We start from the raw sequence: 23,308 nt of genomic DNA, 5'->3' as shown, positions 1-23,308 counted from the left end.
TTTCTTTCCTTATATTCACTGCCTCTCATGTCATCCCCAATTACCTAATCAGCCAGCATGTACAGTTCCATCTTTTATTTACTCCTTCAATTCTGCATGTTATTTAAGAGCATGTGTACTATTATTGCTAATCAGGCATTACAAGCAACAACAATTACAAATAATTATAATCTTTTGTTACTGCTTATTGTAGCTCTTAAAAAAAGCAAGTTATGAATGTTGTACAGAAAAAGTGAGTAAAAGACAAAATATTTATGAGAACTATAGATATTAAAACAGAATATTTTAATAAATATGCTTATTTACATGTTCAAATTCAAATATAGATGGATATTTTATTTTTTATCTGTATCATATTTTTGTCATTCTAAATTCATTTATAAATCTTATCAGATTTATAAACCTTAGCTATTTATAAATAACAAATGCACAGATTTTGATCACAATCATCTCCCTGGGGGAAACCACAGAAGAGCCATACAAAAATTCTGATCCCAGCAGCATTAGAAAATATAAAAATAGTTTAACAAAAAATAATAACATAAAATAAAATATAATATTGAACACAAACATACAAATGGTTACAAATTATGTTATACGAGAAAATAACAGATACAATTTTTTTTTTATATAAGTAAATAAATAAGAACAAAAAAAAAGATTAATACCACAAAATAACAGAATGTATGAATAACCAATTATAGAATATTTTTGTTTACAATATTAAAATAAAATAGAAATAAAAAAATGATAACTATGAAGGCGTTAATGGAAACAAAAAATAATCAGGTTCTTATATTTACTGAGGATCCATAAATTTACATTTATCTGTAATAGTTTTTTGGTTGGCATGACTGCCAAGAGAAAAACTGTGTTAACAGATTCAGCTGTATCTCTTCAAGAACAATCTTCCTGTTGATGAATAAAATGTTTTATACAGAAATTTACTTGAAATATTGTTTTTGGTCGACTACATGTGTAATTCAACTTTAGAATCTGCAATAGAAAATAATTTAAGATAATGTGACTTGTTTTTTACCCTTCTGTTGTATTTATTCAAGAAAAAACTTGCCTCTCATCAAGGGACTCAAATAATAGAATCAATACATAAATTCATAAAAAAATCTCAATACTTCTTAACAATTTCATCTATCAAAATCTTCAAAACTTTTCAACTACTCATCAATTCTTCAATCATTAAGTAAATTTGCACGGAATTTCATTGCTTAAAGAACACTGGAATTTTTAAAACTAATAGAAAATGCAACTAAGAAAATATAAATTAATTATGATATATAACATAATTAACTATAATAAGTATTTAATTACAATATATTTAAATAATTGTAAATTTTAAAACTCAATGATCTCAACTACCTTCTGCAATCTTATCAATTTGTTTACAAATATATAAATTCAGAAACTACAACATGAAAGGATTTCATAAAACATTAAAATTAAACACATATACAATGGAAGACATAAACATGTTTACTAAATTATATAAAATACGAAAATTGTAAAACTTCTTTATGTAATCAACGCAATTCAAAATAAATATTTTGCCTGCCTCTGTGGCATGAGTGGTAGCATCTCAGCCTTTCATCCGGAAGTCCCGGTTTTGAATCCCGGTTAGGCATGGCATTTTCATATGCTACAAAAATTATCATTATTCTTCTCATCCTCTGAAATAATATCTAACGGTGGCCCTAGAGGTTAAAAAAAATGACAATAATTATAGGATAAAAATGTTTAATTTTAATTGTTAGAAACAAAAATTGATGGTCATAAAAAAGAATTATTTATTTATAGGTAAAGATGGCAGATGGCATAATGAAAGGTGAATAAAAATACAAACAGGCCCATATCACAACTAATCAAGGATCAACTGGCTCATCAGTAAGTATCCTACATACAGTACTTGCCTTATAAGGGCTGATAATTAAAAAATACAATCATAAATAATGGAAAGATATTTACTTAAAAAATAATTTGATAAAATTTTAACACTTCAATGGATCTGCAAGTAAATCTATTCCCCATTTTTTTAAATTCTAATCGTTAATGTTTGTAAAAATTCTATTAGTTTATTAGTAATTTTTATTAGACATATTTTTGTTCCAGTTATCTTTTTATGCATTTGGAAATTCTATTAAAATGAAAACCATGGACATAATATACTTTTCAACAAATGATGTAGCAAAAGATAAACAAATACACAGAACACTTTTAAAATTAGTTACACAAAATATACAAAGAAAATAATTTAACCCTATTATTAGTAACTATTACTTTCACTAATACTTAATTGCCTTATTAATGGATGTATAGTAGTAAACACATTATTTTGAGATATTAAATTTGTAAGTTTATTATCCGATCATTACATATCAATAAAATACATATCATGCTGCCAAGAATCAGCATCACCTGATCTGGGGAATGACTTATAGCAAGGAGTCAGCATATTTTAACAATCTTTCAAACATCTAATTTTCCTTGTTAAATTAAACGTAAAATCATGTCTGGAGTCACAATAACAAAAATCTTAATTAGAAAACAAATAATAACCACGTAGATTAACACTTACATAAACAACCAGGGTATTCATTTATAAAGCGTACCATTTTAAAATTAACCATATAACTTTTGCTCAATCAAACTCATGTAACCACAGGAAGACCAAATACAATCACCAATCGATAGGCTCACAAGGCAGGCAATTTAGTAAGTTTAATAGTGCTGTCAGGAAAGAAATCTATCTTTTGCATTTATCAAAAAGTGATGGGAAATCCTGAATATGAAATATTTTTTACTTAATACTGTACCATAACCATAAGGCAAGAGACATGACATGATGATAGGCTGTACATCAAGTGACAAATTAAATGAGGGACTTAAACAAGAGAGGTAGCTGATAAAAAAGCTTCTAACCAAAAATTTAATGACTTTGTTGTTTTAATTACTGGTTATATTGCTGCTTGCAATGAATTGACAAATTTTATAAATAATTTGAGGAGAGATCTAAGGAAGCTAATATTTACTAATTGTACTGTGTATCTATCTAACTATTATGACTTCTTTAGTTGGTCAATTGTGAATATTGGAATATCATAAATCAACAACTTATTTACAATCATTTATAAAAACAGCATTAAACTAAGCAGAAGATTTTATGTTGCTATTGGTAAAAAATGGGTAAAATGTAATTAGTTAAGTATAACCCAATTGATAATTAAAAAAAAAAAAAAATACAAAGAAAAAAACAGTAATTCCATTAAAAGATAACAAGATTCAGATAACAGGATAAATCCAAGCTCAGAATGGGTGTTCTACCAATTGGAATACAAGCACAAGGAAACAAAAAATATTAAATTAAAAATTCTACACTATGATAGATAATAACACTAGTGTACTGCTGCTCATTAAAAACAACAAGATATAAACAGATCAGATAGGTAGGTTTATAAATTGATAGTAGAAGAGTCATATGTTTTTACTTTTATTTATGCTCATAATTATAGATGATGTCCAGCTTTTTTAGATTTTGGATTAAAAATTAATTTCCCATCAAAGCTTGACCAAAATTTAAACTCAGAATTTTTTAATAAAAGGCAGAAATCCTACATTCTGCCAGAGAAGTTGGTAGTAATGATTATATTTTTGTATGATATATCTAACCATAACTCTCTCCTTATAGTTTAGATGCATTATACGACCAAAATATTGGTACCTGATTATCTATTTTTAAATACATCTGTATCATATGCATCAGTAAATCGATAAAATTTTTGTTTATATAAATTATATAGTTTTAATTTAAATCAACATTTACTGTAAAAGATTAACCAGTTTCTTAACACATACCTGTAATCAGATCATTTATTTTTAGAAATAAACAATACCTACCAAATCATGTCAAAAAAAGTTAACAACATAGTTGTAGGACTTTCCTGTCTTGCGGCTTTTTTCTGATACACAGCTTACATTCACATATACACACAACGTAATTTAAAATATTTATAATTTTATTTAAATACAATATTTTTTTTTTTTTTATTTAATTCAATGATTTTAACTAAAGCATGCATGCAAACCGTATTCCATTTTCTTGGATTTGGCGGTACTAGCAACCACTTTAAATATATTCATTTATTTAATTCTACCACCTGTGACATCACCACATAACAGATGACTACAGCAGTAGTCTGGCCACTGAGTGGCATGTGTAAGGGGGAGGGTGGCTGGATTAAGACTCCACGGGGAACAATTTGTGGATCTAATGAGACACTAACAGATAAAAACTGCAACATAAAAGGCCCACTGTACTGTCTTCTACAACATTTCAAAATTATTACTATTTTTGGAGTGGAGGTGCAATTTAGCAAAAACATTTTTACACAAAAGATATTTTTTTTTACTGTTCACAAAATTATTTTAAAAAATTGTAACAAAAATCACCCCCTGTATTATATTCTATAACTCTTAAAAATTAAAACCATTTTTAGGGGTGGGAATGAAATTTAGTAAAAACATTTTTTTACAAATGTTGTTTATTACTCACAAAATTATCAAAAAAAAAATATGTAACCTTAAATATGCGAAATGTGGAGACGATTTCATTTTTTCCCTATAACCCACCACCCCTACCTTTTGAATTGAAAATGTAATAGCATCAATGCCCCTATTGTAGAAATATTACAGCCAAGTTTTATGAAAATCGGTCAAGTAGTTCTGAAGAAATAAGGCAATTTACACACCAATATACATAGTACCTACGTACACACATTTAGTCGCAGAAATATCTATGCCATTTTTTGGTTTTCTGGGGTCCTTAGGGGTTAATTCGTGAAGATGTGGTGAAAACCAGATATGCCCAATTTTGACCAGTCACCAACCTCTCCCTTCTATATAGCTATAGCTTCACTATAGCTGCTATATAGATGAGAAGCTAAAAATTACCAATGCTTTGCGTGAAATGTCTATTTTTGCAAAACCTTGCCACAGAAAAATGTTAAATCTGGAACTTCAATCCATGGAACCATTCACTCAAAAAGGTTCTACCAGTAAATTATTTTATTTAGTACTTCACTGAAGCTTAATACCTCATTATTATTAGATACAAATCTTTAAATACAGTTTGAACAAAAAGGCAAGCATGAACTTTAAAATGTCTTACTGAAACATGCCTAAATGTGAAAGTTATTATTTGAAAAAACAAAGAACATGATAGGGGCAACATTTTTTAGCACATTCTTTTTTATGGCGATATATGCCTATTAGTATCTGAAAGTTAATTTTTACAATTAAATTCACTTGTTGCTCTTGCCAGCAATGTTGGAACTTATGATCCATTTCAAAAATGAAAAAGAGTAGGTTGGTTTGTATTGACTTTTACATAATGTCCAGATAGTACTTTTGTAAGTAAGGACAATACAAACAGAAGAATCAATCAATCTGTTTGTAGCCCTGAATTACTTCAGTAATAATAGTAGTGTAGCGTAGTTCATGAATTATTTCAGTGATAGAATGTATGCTTTAAAGTCCTCCATTTTTACAAACACTGTTAAATAGATAAAAATTTATTTCGGCCACATAATACATAGAATGGAGATTCTACATTTGCACAAGTTTCTGTTTCCACATATACTTCAACAAATAAAAATAAAATGAATTGTTCATATGTAAAAAGTATTAATTGCCATTTACTTCGTTCAGTCTATTTTATGCAATAAAAATGTTATTATTTCACATAATTATAGTAACTAGATTAATGATAAATAACAATTATTGAAATGTACAGAAGGATATATTTTTATTTCAACTGATTATTATTTTTTTTAAATAAAATTTAAATTAAATTATTTAATTCAAATCAATATAAAAAGTTTATTTAAATTTTGGTATCAAAATAACAGTAATTTTATTAAAGATTGCAGTAGCAGCAGAATAATTAATTTTACAATGGCAAGTCAAAAAGTAAAGGGAAATTCTGATTTCCCTCCCAATCACATGTATGGCAGCAATAATTATACTACTGTAATCTATATCAGCTGTACATTGAAAGTATTGTTTCATTTTTGATTGTGTTTAAAATGAGTGCTCCTTTGTCTGATTGCACCAAGGAAGAGATGCGAGCAGTGATAATACATTTCCTCAATTCAAAAGGGGTGAACCCAACACAGATTATTCATGTGCAGCAGCAATATGACGAGAGTTATTTGAGGAAGAAAGATCTACGAGGATTGATCGCTTTAAAAGCGGTAGGATTTCTCTCTGTGATGAACAGCCTTCCACACAAAGTTTAGTGTGGAAACATCCTCATCGCCCACAGCAAAAAAGTTCAAAACTGAGATGTCTGCAGGAAAGGTGATGATGATATTCTGGGACATGGAAGGTTCACTTTTGGTTTACTTCACACTTAAAAGTTAAATCAGTAAACAGTGATAACTTCTGTGAGCTACTGCATTTACTGAAGCAAAAAATCAAATAAAAAAGATGTGGTGAACTTTCTGAAGGCATGATTTTGCTTTGGGATAACGTTCTACCTTATACGGCCAAAAAATAGTCTTTTGCCGTCAAGATCTCAGTTTTGAGCTGCTGGACCATCATCGTCCATACAGTCCAGACCTGGCTCAAAGCGATTTTCATCTTTTTGGCACATTAAAAGAAGAGTTGTGAGGGAATCATTATCGATCTGATGATGAAGCCATAGAAATGGTGAAAAACTTTCTGCACACCAGACTGAAAACTTTCTTCTAGGAATGAATTCAAAAGCTCGTTAAAAGATGGAATAAGTCATTATAAGTAGGAGGGGATTATGTTGAAAAATAATGCATGTATATCATTTAAGTTGGTACAAATAAATAATATACTGATTTTTTGGATTTCACTTTATTTTTTGACTTGCGATATTAGCGACTAAGATGGTAAATAAACCTCTCCATACTTTTAATATTTTATTCAAACTACATAAACTGTTCTGATGAAACAGAGATCGCTGCAAATGTATTAAATATGGAAATACAAACCAATACAGTGAAAAATTAATTTTGTAAATAATTATTTTAAAATGTACAACTAATTTTTCTGGTCACTACAAACTTATGTTAATCAAGAAATTAAGGCATACACTGCCTCCCATCCATCAAGGAAGCAACAAACCCTGGACTCACAAGTGTTAATTGAAATTAAGTACAATATCAATCATTCATTCGATCTTCTGTTATAAGTTTCTTTTTCAAATACATTTTACATATTTTAGATTTTTTGTCTTTTCCTATTGCTCACCAACCTTAAAAGGTAATAAATTTTACATCACTAATGAATAATGCAAATACCCACATACCAATGAAAGAATTTCAGAAATTTTGTATTAATTGTTGGGTTTATTAGATCAAGTGCATAAACATAGGATTATTTTATACAATAGTACAGATGTAGAAAGCTATAAAAATATATAACAATAATACAGTTAATTATTAAAGTGTATTTTTTTGTCATTATATAACCAGTATTACACTATAATTAACTAAATTAATAAGAAAAAACAAATTAAAAAAGCTTCACAAATTGTTTCACTTTGATGTGTTCTGTTTACAATACTCATAAAAACATATCAAATTATAAAATAAACTTACAATATTTTAACATTTAAAAAAAATCAATTTTCCGCTGTAACTCTGTAAGACTATAAAATAACATTTCTGTTCTTGATCTAAAACTATTACAATTTAAATGAATAATTAATTATTATATACTTATGACAATAAAACTTGTATTACTAGATTAGACACAATATACGTATCTAAATTTTCTGAATAAAAAAAGAAAGTAGTTGCACATTTAAAAAAAAATTATATTAACTGTATAACATGTATAAAAACTATTCTATCAGTCAACACAAAAGTGCATAATAATAATAATAATAATTATAATTAAAGTTCATCATCACAGAAGTAGCACATAATTTTAACCTAACAATAATATAAAACACATCATTCTCATCGATAACATCATCAAGAAATAAAAGAATGAAAATTGTCACAAATCTAATTTTGGTCTATATTGTAATCTTAAAGGTGGCTCTTTAAACCTCCATCTAGTAACGTAAACAAATTTCAAAGTATGATCTTTACCTAGAAGTTCATCATTGCACAAAATGTCAATCTGAAACATAATTATTTAATATAAATCCATAAATGGTAATATAAATCAAAATATTTAAAAATAATGGCTATTATCATAAAAGAATTGACAGAAATAAAGTATGTTTTCAGAACTGACTTTTCATCTTCCAGAGCAATGATCAAGAAATCTCACCCTACGTCATTTCACTTGTAGAATGAGCAACAACAGCAACTTGTTTTGATATAATTTTAAACCAGTGATTCTGTAGTCTAATCTTAATGGTTGTTTTACATATAGTTCAGTTTGGTAATCACAATGTAATTACATGTATGGTTAAGAATTTTAAAGGAAAACTACATCATTAAACAAGATAATTCACAGAGCGTCCATATATTTTCCTCACTCCCATCATAAATTCTGAAGTATTACATCAGTCAACATTCAGAAGTCCATTCGCCTTGCCACCCAACAGACTATTGATCAGAGTACAGCAAATCAGTGTTTGAAATGCAAGATGTGGATCTTTATTTCTATTCAAATAAAACTGAAACAGTGGAAGTACAAAAAAAAAGAAGTGTGTTAAGTCAAATGTGAACTTTTTTATTAATGAAATAGTAGTCTTATTTCAAATAACATCTTCTTCCACCCTTTGTGAATAAGAATTTGATTACAGTTGTTGGGGAAAAGACAATTACAATCACTTTCACTGTAAATATATAACAGTCTGGATAATTTCAGAGTAACTTTGTACACTAAAATGTAAATGGAATTACTTGAACTTAATGAATGTTATATACTACCATCTGTGTGGGCAGATGGTGTCCGATAAAAGATTTCCCCTCTTCCAACATAAAACAAAAAAATAAAAAACTTCAGAATGTTAACAAACTTCAGGACATTCTTGTTAACAGAGACACATCTCATTAGAGCTGGCAAATTATTCCCCAAAAAGTTTTAAATATGAAGCACCCAAACACTCACTGAAAACAAATGGTCTCAATATTTTGTTGGCTACAATACCATATCTGATTATGAGCAATCTGTACTGCTATCCATTTTCAATGGTTCCATATGGATTTTCGACCATATGTGAATGGTTGCTGAATTAAAAATTCCACTTTATGTAAATGTAGCTTCAATCAGCAAACAAAACAGAATCTACATTATTAACAATCTCCAGAATCCAGTGAAAAAAATTTAAATATACAAGATCTTTATGAACTAAATTTTGAACTTCTTGAAGATTAAAGGGATGCAGTTTACCTTTTCTAATTATTCAACATACCTTATTCTGTGTTAAACAAGTATTGAAGCGTGGGCTATAATCAAAATGCTGAATTACATTTTCTTCCCTGCCAAGATGTTGTTCTTGCCATTCAGCAATATATGAAGAATACAGAATGAATGATCCAGTGGTACATAACCACCAAAATACTAAAGCAAAAATCCTATTGTCTGAAATTTTTCTATTCGGAAATCTCCGATGATTTTCCTGCTGTCCAGCTTGTGCAATTCCATTGCAAAATCCATAAACAAAAATGATGTCTGCATATTTTTTACAGGAAAATTTATAAGGCATTGTTAAATAATGATATATAAATACATTATTTCATTCACTTATTTGAATGCTGCTGTTCATATGCAACATAAAAAGAATTGTGTGTTTTCAACTCAACACAAAAAATTAGTGTTTTTCTTATGTCTTTAACCCCATATTTCTCAAAAACTAAAAATAAAATTCTGGTACTTATCTTTTTTTTTATTTTTCAGGTCAGATTTTATGTAAAATCACTAAATTTAGCCCTTAATTTAGAATCCAAGAATTACAGTTTGCCTTAATTTTATAAAATATGCAGAAAGTAAGGTGAAATTTTTTTACCAGCTGACACCCACTAATAAGCGCATTTCCAAACCCATATTTACTTGATCATTATTTTTAATTTTTCCCAGTAGAACATGTCATGAAAGTTTGTTACATTCATCAATCACCTGTATATTTGAAATAAAAATAGGAAGCAATATTGATTATTTCAGCTCATTATAAGAAAATGTTTAACAGCTTTCTTGTACCAATGTAAGCTCATTAAGAAATCAATTTTATTTAAGTTTTACATCAATAATACCATATTACTCTGCATACATTACATGAAAATGGGCACAGTCCAAGAAATATTTCCAGGTTATGTTATTTAAAAAATTGATGATCTCTTTTTGCTTGCTCACTCCCTAGAGATCTGTTGGCATATGACTATTTCCTTAAGGCTATCTGAAATTGATAGTGTAGAGTGGAAGTCACATACAATTGTGAATCTGAAGTTAGTAATTTGTAGTGAAACTACTTAACAACATAATAAATATCAAAACAGTTGACGATATTGGCAATGACAAATTAACAAGAATGAATCCAGGGAATGGTGGTATATAATCAGGGAACATACATAAGGTGTGGTAGATTTTTATTAAAAAATTCTCCAAGTGAAATTTTTAATTAAACTCATCAAGAAAAATTGCAAACGTTTATGCTTCATATATGGTTGTAGAATGTTTCATTACTTAATCTTTGTGATTTGCTTTACCTACTTAAAAAACAACCTACTTTTTGCTAGTCTCGTCTCATACACCAAGTATTGTTAATAATTAAAAAACCGTTAGAGAAATGTTTATCTTAACATAGATATTTATGTAAAATTTTGAAATTAGTACTTAATTAACAATCCTCCTAAGCTTATTTGAAATTAAAACTTATATTAGAAAAAGTCTGTGAAAAAAGAATAACATTTTTGTGTAATTTCATATTAAACAACAAAGTTTTAAGTTTAATCATATACACTAGACATTTATATTTAAGGTTTATAAAATTAATAAACATTCATTAAACTTCTCCTTGAACAAGTACATTACACTAAATTTACTAACTACAATTCTCACAAATAAGTAGACCACACAAGCTAATACAATTCAATCTAAAATAACACATTTTACACCCCAATCATATGGAAATAAAATCAGCTGCTTCTCTGATTCTATCAGTAGCCCAATATTGGTACTTCAACCAGAAGTACAGCATCTTTATTAGGTAAGAAGGTTAACAGATGAGGACTCTTGGCTATGGATCTGTCTGCTGGGGAGTTTCCTATCATGGGTAGCACAAACAGCAAAACTGCAGGCTGAAGTCTGTGTTAAGGTAAAACTGCAGTTACTGAAATCTGGATGTAATATGGTAAAGTAACTAATTTGGAGGAAATTAGTTACCTGACTAGGTAAAAAAAAAAACTAGCTTGATACAAAGAAATCAATATATTTTCTTACACTTCTTAAGACAAGGATTTAAAACTACTGTAACTGTATTGAACCCAAATTCATGATATTACTTGGGAAAGCTACCCAATAAGTCATCTCATAATCAGACCTGCTTTTCTCACAACTGCCGATCACTAGACGTAACAGCAACATACAGACAATTTTAACCCCCTACAAAATATTTAATTTTCTACAATTCTTTCTCCAATTGAAAAATGGTAAACTGGTATATCAATTAAAAAAATGATACCACTAACAAACTTGGTTAGTGGTATCTTATAACTAAACACATGATTAATTTAACTATAGATACAAAGGAAAGAATATACTTATCTACTTTATATACAATAAACCATTTATTAAAGCTACATGGTTACATTTATTAAAGATGTATGTGAAAAACTTGGCAGCTTTCATATACAAAAAATAAAGTAAAATTTTACTAACATGTACATACGTAAGAATTAGAAATCATTTTTTTAAATAAACCAAAATTTGGACAAAAAGAAAAAGATGAACTTAAATCAATATACTCACATCTCTATATTTTTCCATGCCATCTAAAATTTTCTTGGCAATAAATTTTTTCAATTGTGTGATAGTGGCCTGCGATGATAATCGCACAAATCTACGTTTCATTGACTTAAGGTTTGCTGCCATGCATTCTAATCCCACATTCACCTGCAAGATTCCTTCAGTGTAATATCCAGTAACATCATACAACATTAATTTTAAAGCTAACATATTAAAGAGATTCTTGGTTAACATCAAAGTAATGCATATAAACATAATCAACCCCATACAAACACTGACTTCAGCAATTGGTATTACTCTCTATTAATCCTACCCTTATTTCTCCATTCTCATTTAAAAATGATATATGTACCAAAACGTTAGAAAATGTGGATAACGGTAATCAAAGAGTTTGGAAGTAGTAATTTACTTACAGTACATAAGATGCTTCTAAATCTACGGAATATAATTTCCAGAATATTCTCTTTTCTGTGTTAGATTCTGGTTTAGTAGACCAGGCTTTGTTTTTCTAAAGATGAAGAGTTAGCATAGAATAAAAAAAAGGTTCATATTACAAAATACTTTTAGACTAAGCTGCATAAGACTGGACCTGGACCTTACTACATTTAATTTCAAAAAGTTCCTTTGGCCAAGGTTTGTCAACTTCTAAATTTCATAAATTAAAAAATAAAATGTCAATTATTATAACTTATGTTATTTAAGTTGAGATCATCGTTCCAATATGACTGTTAAAATCATGAATTTATTAGACCTAACTGCTCTAATTACTAATGAAATAGAAGCAGTTCAATTTCTAAATAAAAAGGCAATTTTACATAATTCTTGATTTTTTTTTGTCAGCATGAATGTACCTAGAACTTACGACTCTTGTGCTTTTTCTAAGAAACATTAGCCCATATTAAATAGCAACTGGAGAAAACAGTATGCATCAGAAAAATGTAATCTCAATACTTATGCTGAAATTCATATGAGAAGTCTTCTATTAATTAATTTTTAATCCTTTACTCAAACATCAGTTACTGAATAGTAATCATGAATCACAGATTGTTTCCATAAAACTGTGCCAGGCAGTCCAGAAATAATTATAATGCTGATAAAAATGTATGAGTTGTTTTTTGTACAACCACATAAAAACACATTTAGAACGTCTAAATGTGTTATGTGATTAACATCTCATGGTGAACCAAAGTTTTTGTCTTTAACTATTAATACAAATCCTCATAAAGAAAAAGTACTTTATTTGCAACTAAGAGAAAAAACTGAAGCCAAAGATAAGGCAGGTGATACATGCCAGCAAACAACTCTTTTGAATGTCATTAAATGTTTATGTCAATAAAGTGCAACAATGTTGATCTTGAAAAAGTAATTGAAATATTGTTGAATTCATACTTTGAATAAATTTATGACATTTGGTATTTTAAGTAATATAACAAAGAAATGAAAAGAATGCAAATATTATGCTCTTGCTGGAAAGTAAACATAAACTAGCAGATTCAGAATCCACCATCAAACTGCTCCTTACAACTGACAGCCAGAAGAGCAAATCATTTAGATTTTTGACAATAGGTTCTTAAGAGAAGAATCAGTCATAAAAGTTTCATTAATATTAAATAAAATTCTAATGATTTATTCTGTTTTTAAAAGAAAATGTACTCACTGCAGCTACAAAAATTTATTCTTGAATATTCAAAAAATTTTTAGTGTATAAAGCAATATCTGTAAATTGAACCCATTTATTTAATGTTAACTACTTAAATATATTGCTAAATTGTATTTACTTTTTTGTGTTTTACTAATTTCATACCATTCTTTTAAAAATTTTTCAGTTATTCAATTAAAATTCATTTTAAACTATGTCTCACTTACGTTGATAATTTCATAGTTATTATGACTTTGTGAAATTTTTATATATTATGTAAATGTATAATGTTGTGAAACGTAGAATATGTAAATATTTTTAAAATCCTCTTTTCAGGTAATTATACTTACTACAATATATATTGAGTAATATATACAATATTACTCAAATTGATAATTTTTGGAAAATTTTAATATCCAATTTTGAAAAAATAGAAATCAAATCATCTGCCACTTAGATGTTACAGATTTTAATATTCTCTACATTACTTGCATGATTATGACAAGTTATCAAAGGGTTAGGTGTCAGTAAGTATCAAGTCCTTCCAAATACTTTAAAATTGATTAATAAATTTGGCTTTATTAAATGAAGAAATATAAATACAATTTCATTATCAAATTATAACAGTATGGGTTAAATTAAACAGGATGGATAAGTATTAGTTAATTACTTTCTAGCAGTAGAGGGATGAAAAGGTTTATTTTAACTATACAGCAATCATACTTCTACCTCATTTAAAAATTTTCATATTTTGTTCAGTAGATATCCTTAGCATCTTAGAAATAATTTTGTTCTTTTCATTTACACATCTTGTTAATAAAAATTTACCTAAAACTAATGAATAACATAAAATAAAATATTAACCTGTTCATCCATTCTATGTAAGTCTAACTCAGCAACTTGTTCCTGCTGTGTTTTCTCTTCTTCAAGGGAACCAGAATTTGGTGGAATGTCCTTAGGGCACGGTAAGCCTCGCATTCTATAGAATTCTCTTTCTCGTTTCATTTCATCTATTAAATGAAAATATTATTCTTTAAGTTAATAAATCAAACTCACAGAATAAAGTACAACACAAAGGATATTAAGAAGTGAAATGGGAACTGATAAATGAAAAATAGAAAAAATATCTAAGAAACACAAGTCAATATACATTTAATTTCAGTTCAAGTATAGATTCTGTGTTCTGAACAAGACCCACCTACAATCTCACAGTTCAATAATTGAACACCTCAGAGGAATAGCACCACATCAGAAATTAAATGGAAAAGAAAGATGGCAAATCAACATCAGAAGTCATGTTCAGTAATCATGTTCCACAGATCATCCAAATTAAACACCACTTGGTACAGATTATCCATGAAACAGTAGCATACTTTGGTATTTAGTGGCTGTAGCACTCAAATAGTTCAAAATCATTAAAAAAAATATAAAGCACAAGACAGTACCAACTACATACTAAGTACTTGCAATCTGCACGAATTTTATTATTTTAATAAACAAGTTATACTGATATCTTAGCAATTATACCAGTCAGCTAGACGTAAATGATTGAATTATAGAACAGATTAATCTGCTATGACTTTTCTTAAAAGACAACTTAGGTGTCTCTAATATCTGACTGTTTCATAAAAAAATTATTAAGTTAAATACAAATAAAGCTTAACTGATCAAAGTAACAATCCAATTACCATAAAGTGTTAAATACTAAACTTTCAATTATGGGCAAAATGAATAAGTATTTAAAATTAGATGAAAGCTTACAAAATAAAAAACTTTTGTAGATTTTGATCCACATAATAAAATAAAAACAATTAAATGTTTCAATAAATCTTCATTAAAATGACATATAAAAAATGAAGTACTTACATTATATGAATGATACATTTATATGAATAGAAATACATTTATCAACAATAAATACTAAGTGAGCAGTAGGAGCAATAACTAAACAAGCAAAGAACATATAATTAATGAATTAAAGAATACAGTTAGAAGAGAAATTATTATCAATATAATATGCATATATCATCACAGGATGTTTAATGTTTACAGTTAATGATTACGATTAAATTTATTTTTATCAATATAAAATACAAGATATAACTGTTTTGTGTTTAATGCAATCTAAATAAAATGAAAAAAAAAAAAAAAAAATTATATGTAATAAATATAATAATTATTACATATGTGTATTACTGTTATCATGTTTTGTCTGCTGTAAGTAAATTATTTATATTTTATAACAGATGATGAACCCATGAATTTGAAATATTTTATATAAATTGGTTAAGTTAATTGGCTAGATTTGTTACCTTGGTGGGGTATAAGCAATTTTTGTTAATTACATATATGTATTTATTTATTTACTGATACTGTAACAGAAGTTTTCACTCTTATTGAGAAACAAAAAAAAAATCTTATTTTATATTTGTTAACTTCTTTTATTTAATTCTAATATTGTTAAGTCTTTCATAATCTAATTAATATTACATTTCTATTTACTTTATTATTAATTTATTTAGATTAAATTTTTTATAGTCCATTTTTTCTTTCTTTTTCCTCTGTACATTAAATAATTATATATAATATATTTTTTCAGCCTCTGCAAAGTACAGAATTAGAGAACACTCTTACCTTTACTTTTCCATGTTCAAAAAGTTTTTGAGCCTACGCCCATCTTCAGTGATGTTTTTTAATAATTCTTATTTTTTACATTACACATTAAATTATAGGTTTATAATTTTATTTTGTATTGTTTATTGATAAAAAAATTTGAAAACATTTTTAAATTCAGAACAAATATTTGTTCAGTCAAGAGAATGAAAGGTACTACACTCCTACTCCAGTATTCCCACTATTACGGTGTGTTCTCTGATTCTGTTTTTTGCGGAGATTGACACAATATTATATATAATTATTCTCTTTACTTATATAGAGTCTTTCATTTTCAGTGCAAAAAGTAAATTGCAAGAAAACAAAAAGTATGTGTATTATTAACTATTTTTTTTTCTTTTTTTAAGCTTATAACATTATATTATGATCAAAAAAAATATCATTCATATGACCTCCACAGTTTTGCTTGACATAGCAAAGTCTATCAACAAAATCTTGCATGAATCTTTCACACAAATCAGCTTGAAATCCACTAATAACGCAGCAAATATTTGCTTTCAAGTCATCCACCATTGGTGGCTTTTTGCTATAGACTTATGCCTTAACATAACCCCAGAGAAAAAAGGTCTACGGGAAACAAATCACATAACTTGTTAGCCAATTGACAATATCATTTTATGAAATAATTGAATCACCAAATTATTGATGCAATAACTGAATTATTTCAGCAGCTGTATGGCATTTGAAACCACAGTCATGAAACCACATGTCATTCAAATAAAAATTTTCCAAATTTTTCAAGAGTGTTCATCACTTATCGTAACAGCATCTACTTGCTCATTTCTTTAAAAAAAAAGTGGTCCAATGATGGCACCAGCCCATAATCCATACCAATAAGTCCAAACAGTGACTTTTTTTTAATGTAATGGTTGCTGTCAAATCATTTGTGGATTGGAATCATCCCAAATACAACAATTCTGCATGTTTACGAAGCCATCAAGAAAAAATGAGCCTCATCTGAAAAGATGATTTTTTTAAAATTTGGATTCACTCTGAGCTGCTCTAGAATCCAGTTAGCAAACCATCAATACATAGAATGGTACCATAAATTTAATTTTGGAATTAGTTGAACCTTATAAGGATGTAGACAAAGATCTTTATGCAAAATTCACCATTAGCTGAAGAAATGTAAAATTCTTGTGAATGATGTGAAATCTATAATTTCAATTTTTTTTAGCACTTGCACTTACAGCAGCAATATTCTCTTGACTCCTTGCATTTCTTTTGTGAATTGGTGTTCCAACATCAAACAGAGAAAAATTTTCAATTTTTTAACCAAATGATGAATTATGCTTCTGTTTGGCCAACTATGCGTACCATAAATATCATGAAGTGCACTATACATAGCTGTAATTGATTCCATATTTTGACAATAAATTTTTGATTCGTAAAAATTGTTGAGGCATGTAGTGTTCCAAGAAGATTTGTCATACACTACTGAAAACAAATAACGCATCAAAAGTTAAAAAAAAAATCTATGTCACCACCAAATCTGTCAATTTTTTGTGCTCAATTTGAAAGAAACCTGCTAGTATACAAACACAACTTGAGATAGTTTTATTTTTAATTCATTAGTTATAATAAATACTATTATAACTTATCAATATAAACTCTATTGATAAGTTGTTTTTCTGCTTTTAAATTAAATAATTGGACTGCATGTTTATTCTTGTTCATTGTGATATAATCGCTATAGAAATTTATAATAAGCATTTTGAAATAAAATTCAAAGAAACAGCCAAGTTGGCTGTTTGTTGTGTGATGGGATTAAAAAAAAAACAGAGAAGATACATTAAGTGCTGTCACCTTACATGGTTGAGAATTATTCTTTTTTAAAGGAGAAACAGGTCTTAAGAAAAGGATTAATTGAACCTTTACCATTTTGAAAATAATTACAGTATATAACAATGAACATATTCAATTTAGGCCAGAAAATTAAGCTATGCAGCCATATAACTTAACAAATTTTACTAATTAAATATTAGGTACTCAGCAGCAGCTACTACTTATTTTTTATAACTAGAGACACAAAAATGAATTATTCATACTTCTTTCTATATATTAATAGATATTATTATATTAACATGCAACATTAGTCCTAAATGATAAATATTAATTAACAAAGAAATTTAATGTAAAAAAAAAATTGTGGAATTCAATTATTAGGAAGTATTCATGTTTAAATTTGTTCCTGAACGTTTGACTTTATAAATATATTATTAAATCATTTGTTTCGAGAGCATTCTATATGACATCAAAACCCCAAGTGTATACAAGCCAAAATCAAGTCATTATTAGTTAGACAGCTGTGGTCATAAGAGACAGGAAGCAACAAGGACTTTTGAGACCGTTCAGGAAGCAAAGAGACCGTTCAGGAATTATCTGCATAATTCAAACATCTTTCCTGATGAATTTTAACAGGTGGCCATTAGAATGACTACTCCAGCCTGACAAAAACTTTGGCTGATAAAGATAATTATTAATTTTTTATTAATATCAAAAAGTTAATTTCACAAATATAATTTCACTGCTAACATAACCCTGAGAACACCATTATCAGCTTAATTACCAGAGGATAGCCACTTCTAGTACTTTATTTAAATCTATTTTTTTTTTAATTTCAAACTTCTGAATTTTTACAATTTTTCTTTTTTTTCATATCAATAATCTTAATGTCTTTTCAGAATTTAACTTCTTTTATTTCATTTTCACTTTAATTCAATAAACTTACAATATTTAATATTTCATATCATCTACATAACAATTCCTCTTTTTAATTAAAAAGTTTATCTCAAATCCCATCATATTTATCAATGTAATAGTATATGGAATTTAATAATACTTACATTATTAACATAAATATCATACTTTCGCAATATATATAATATGTTTATTTGTGTTTTTTTTCTTTGAACATTATATACTGTATCAAATATTTATGAACAAACAAATATTTAAATCCACCAAATTCAATAAAAGGTAAGAACACTCACCTATTTGTCTGTAGCGCTTACCAGAACTTTAACTCCATCATCAGCAGACCAATTTTTAAAAAATATAGTTATCTTTTTTTTAAGATATATAGTTAAAATTTTAAAATCATTAGTATGTATTTACATACTACTGTCATGTTTAAAACTTCCTACATACACCATGGTAAGATAATAAAACTTTAAAATTAAAAAATTATTTTTAAATTGATTCTTTAAAAAATATGTATACATAAATATTTTCTAATCATAGATTATATTCAGAACTCACTTTCTTGTAGGTTAGGTACCAACTTATAAACAATATCTTGCATAGTCCTGTCAAAACTAATATATTGTAGTGGATGCGATTGATGTATAACGATGTTACATGCAGGGCAAGTATTATTTTCTTCCAAATGTTTCACCAAGCAACTTTTACAAACTGAAAAAAGAAAACAAAAATACTTATTGTAAGTTATTATAAAATGCACTCAATCAAAAAAAATTTATGGCAAATTTCTTAAGTACTATAAGGGTGATCTTACAGAGTACAACCAGTTTTTCAAAACATTTAGTCTCACTATTTTCTGTTTTATTACTAGAAATAAACTGTTGGAACATATACCTTACAAATAGGAAGAAATTACTGTACTTCCTATATAAATTACAGAGTATTCAACACTAATAATTTATAGAAGGTGTTGAGAATGATGTCCATCCATTTCTATCCACTTGTCAACAGTCCTCTGTCTATTTCTTGGATGGCATTGGTAATGTTTGTGTTCAATTCCTGCAATGTATGGATTACTCCTATAAACCATTTTTTTAAGTAAATCCAAAGAAGGAAGTCTGGAATAGTCGGATCAGGGGATCTTAGTGGCCCAATCCTTTAAATGACTCTTCCACCAAAAAAATCATGTAGCATCTCCACTGTAGAGCGAGCTGTATGGTAAGTGGCACTGTCCTGTTGCAACCAGCAGCCAAGCTCATTATTTTGCAGTAAGGTTGGATAATTTCTTGGTAGAAGGCAGCATCCAGTGCTTTTCAAAAAACAAGGGTCCTACTATTTGTCACCTTGATGGGTTCATCCACAAAGGTGAACAATGCTTCATCTGCGAAAAACATTTGATCTAAAATGTCAATGTTGCCTCTAATGAAATTCTTCAACTACTGACACTAGTGAACCCTTTTATCATAATCAGCATTAGTTATCTCATGGTAAACCTGAATTTTATACGGATTCAACATTTTCCTCACAGCAGTATAGGCTGAATGTAGTGAAATGTCCATCTCCTAGTTTAGTCTCCTCACAGATTTATGAAATCTTGTTGACTGTCACTTTAATGTCTTGTATGATTTGTATCATTAAAACTGACCTGTGTCAGACACGTTTCTGGTCTAACCAAACCTGTTTCAAAAACATTTTTAAAACTTCTGTATAAAACTTTTTACTGGTGCTTCCTTTTCAAAATTTTCCCTTAACTTTTGCCAACAAACAACATAGGATTTTTATCTCTAATACATTTTTCATCAAGAATACATGTTCTTCAGCACTTAACCACATTTTAATACACAACACAACTTTATACAACTTGTTCAAAAGCCAATTCTGGCAATAATCATATGTCCTGGTAATAAACAGTCCTCCCCATTCCATCTCCTGTCGCAACAACATCTTCCTAATTATTTTATCCAACTCAAACAAATATATGCATTTTAACAAAAATATGCATTTAGAATAAACTAATGACTGATTGGGCCTCTTTTAAGTTGAATAACCTGTATAATATGCATTTTACATTCTAGTCACATGTAGGATGTGAATCTGCATAAATGCATTTGTCAAATACTAATACCACCAGACCAAGACTGTAAATATATACATTTTTTTTTTTCTGTTTCGCCTCCGGTAACTACCGTTTAGATAATACTTCAGAGGATGAATGAGGATGATATGTATGAGTGTGAATGAAGTGTAGTCTTGTACATTCTCAGTTCGACCATACCTGAGATGTGTGGTTAATTGAAACCCAACCACCAAAGAACACCGGTATCCACGATCTAGTATTCAAGTCCGTGTAAAAATAGCTGGCTTTACTAGGACTTGAACGCTGGAACTCTCGACTTCCAAATCAGCTGATTTGGGAAGACGCGTTAACCACTAGACCAACCCGGTGGGTTAAGACTGTAAATATTAAAATGTGATTACTTCACTTTCATTATTATTATCTTTAACATTACACTTGAACTAATAAACTGATCTCACAAATTTACCTTTATAATACAAATTTTCAAAGTGCATTTACATCTGCACAACATTTACCAGTAATTGCTGGGAAGATCAATTACAGAATTTAACAAAATGTTGCTAATTAGATTGTGTAATAGAGTAAATTTTTTTATTTGCATAAGGAGGAACCTTTTTTAGGCACTATGTGATCTTACATCCATAGTAGTATGGGATTTTCCCTTGCAGGGCTACCAACTAAAACCCCTCTTCCTCTCTAACTTTGGGATGCCGAGCCCACCCTATGGTATTATCACAGCACCCCATGTGTCTTGTCTCCATCCGCGCCTCCACACCTCAAACTTGTTGGGATCCTGTTGGGGACCTCTTGGAACCAGGAACATGGCTCAAGAAAGACTCATGAGGTGTGATTCACCCCCTGGACATCTTCTGCCAACTTGGTGTGGATGATCTTAACCAGCATCATGGACACCGCATGCCACGATCATTTGGTCTGAAGCATAGTTCCAATGATGTTCTATGGGATAAGCACATAGAATTCTCCCCCCGCATGCTTCTCTATGCTGCAGGAACCAAATTGCATACAACATTGTGTGTTCCATGGTGCCTTCCTCCTCACAGTAATTGCAATCCGCAGACGGTCTCAGCATCCACGCACACAAACTATTGCCTAACAGTTTGATACTACTCACATGAATACAATTAGAAGCAGACAAAATTTCCCACTTATTTAGCAAATATTTAAACATTTCTTAACTACTTTTCACATTGTTTAATACACAAAAAAAAAGTCAAGGCAACTCAAACCGAAAATTATTGTTATCATTATTATAAACATAACAGTGGCAATAATACATATTAATGTACTCATTATGCATGAAAAAATACAGATTTTCAATTTTCTTTAAATTTATTGTTATGTTTTCACCCCCTCTTGCTGTCGGGTGCTAAAACCTAGCAGTGGCTAGGGTGCCAAAGGCAAACTATGGTCTCCAGACCATCATGCCACTCTATGTCACAAGCTGCTCCCTCGAGCACTGTACATAGCATCTTCTAACCAGTCTGCACTCATACCTGACCCAAGGCAGTCGTGTCCGGATGGTCTCTCTCAATTCTTATTCGGATGAACACTACTTTAAGTTTTATTTAGTTTATGTTTGCTAAGCTATAAGTTACAAGTATTATGTTAAAAAATTATTTTAAACAGCCAAGACAGCATACAAATAAACAATTCTTCAGTAATCAACAAGATGTTGTCTTCATTTATCACCTATGAACACATACTTTCCACCCTTGCTCTAAAATCTGCCACAACGCTGTTAACCAAGGACGTACCGTCAATGTTGCAACACGTTTTTTGTTCCTCCAGGCTAGATCGTTCAAGCCAACACCCACATGTTTTATGGTCATTCATCTCCACATTCAAGAACCAGATGGTCAAGTCACTGTACCTACTGGATCAACTACTGCATCTGTTAACCAACATTTCATTGTCAAGTTGCTGTGTTAACGACACAGACGTAGCTGTTCTACAGCATTCATCCATGGGTTTCAATAAGGTCAAACCATCAACAACATGGTATTTATAAAAAGTGTATCAAAGATTAAGAGTTTATGTTAAAAGTGCAATTAAAAAATTAACATTAGTGAAACAAACATAAATGTTTGTGAATATTTCAATGTTTATAATACAGTTAAGATTGTATCTATGAAGTTATCCAGGTATAAGGAACCAACCCTCAATACCAGTTTGAACAAGTTTCCCTTTATTGTGCTGTACAAAGCACGCACAGGCACATCTCAGACAATCTT

General features: G+C 29.0%; 1 protein-coding gene across 2 annotated transcripts in view; it reads right to left on the bottom strand.

Moving 5' to 3' along the window:
* Positions 1-691: 691 nt before the first annotated feature.
* l(3)73Ah (polycomb group ring finger 3-like lethal (3) 73Ah) overlaps positions 692-23,308 on the bottom strand; it is a 38,193-nt gene continuing 15,576 nt past the window's right edge. The window contains exons 3-6 of one of the 2 annotated variants that reach the window (XM_075366899.1): positions 19,538-19,690; positions 14,468-14,613; positions 11,968-12,111; positions 692-996 (exon numbers count right to left, since the gene is read on the bottom strand). In XM_075366899.1, coding sequence (XP_075223014.1) covers positions 898-996; positions 11,968-12,111; positions 14,468-14,613; positions 19,538-19,690 — 542 coding nt within the window. In that variant the 3' untranslated portion in view covers positions 692-897. The other variant, XM_075366898.1, reaches the window with a different exon arrangement.

This window comes from Lycorma delicatula, chromosome 5 (assembly GCF_047948215.1).
Source record: "Lycorma delicatula isolate Av1 chromosome 5, ASM4794821v1, whole genome shotgun sequence".
In the NCBI taxonomy this organism is placed as follows: domain Eukaryota; kingdom Metazoa; phylum Arthropoda; class Insecta; order Hemiptera; family Fulgoridae; genus Lycorma; species Lycorma delicatula.
The sequence above is the reverse complement of the archived record's forward strand: the minus strand, read 5'-3'. Positions and strand labels throughout refer to the sequence as shown.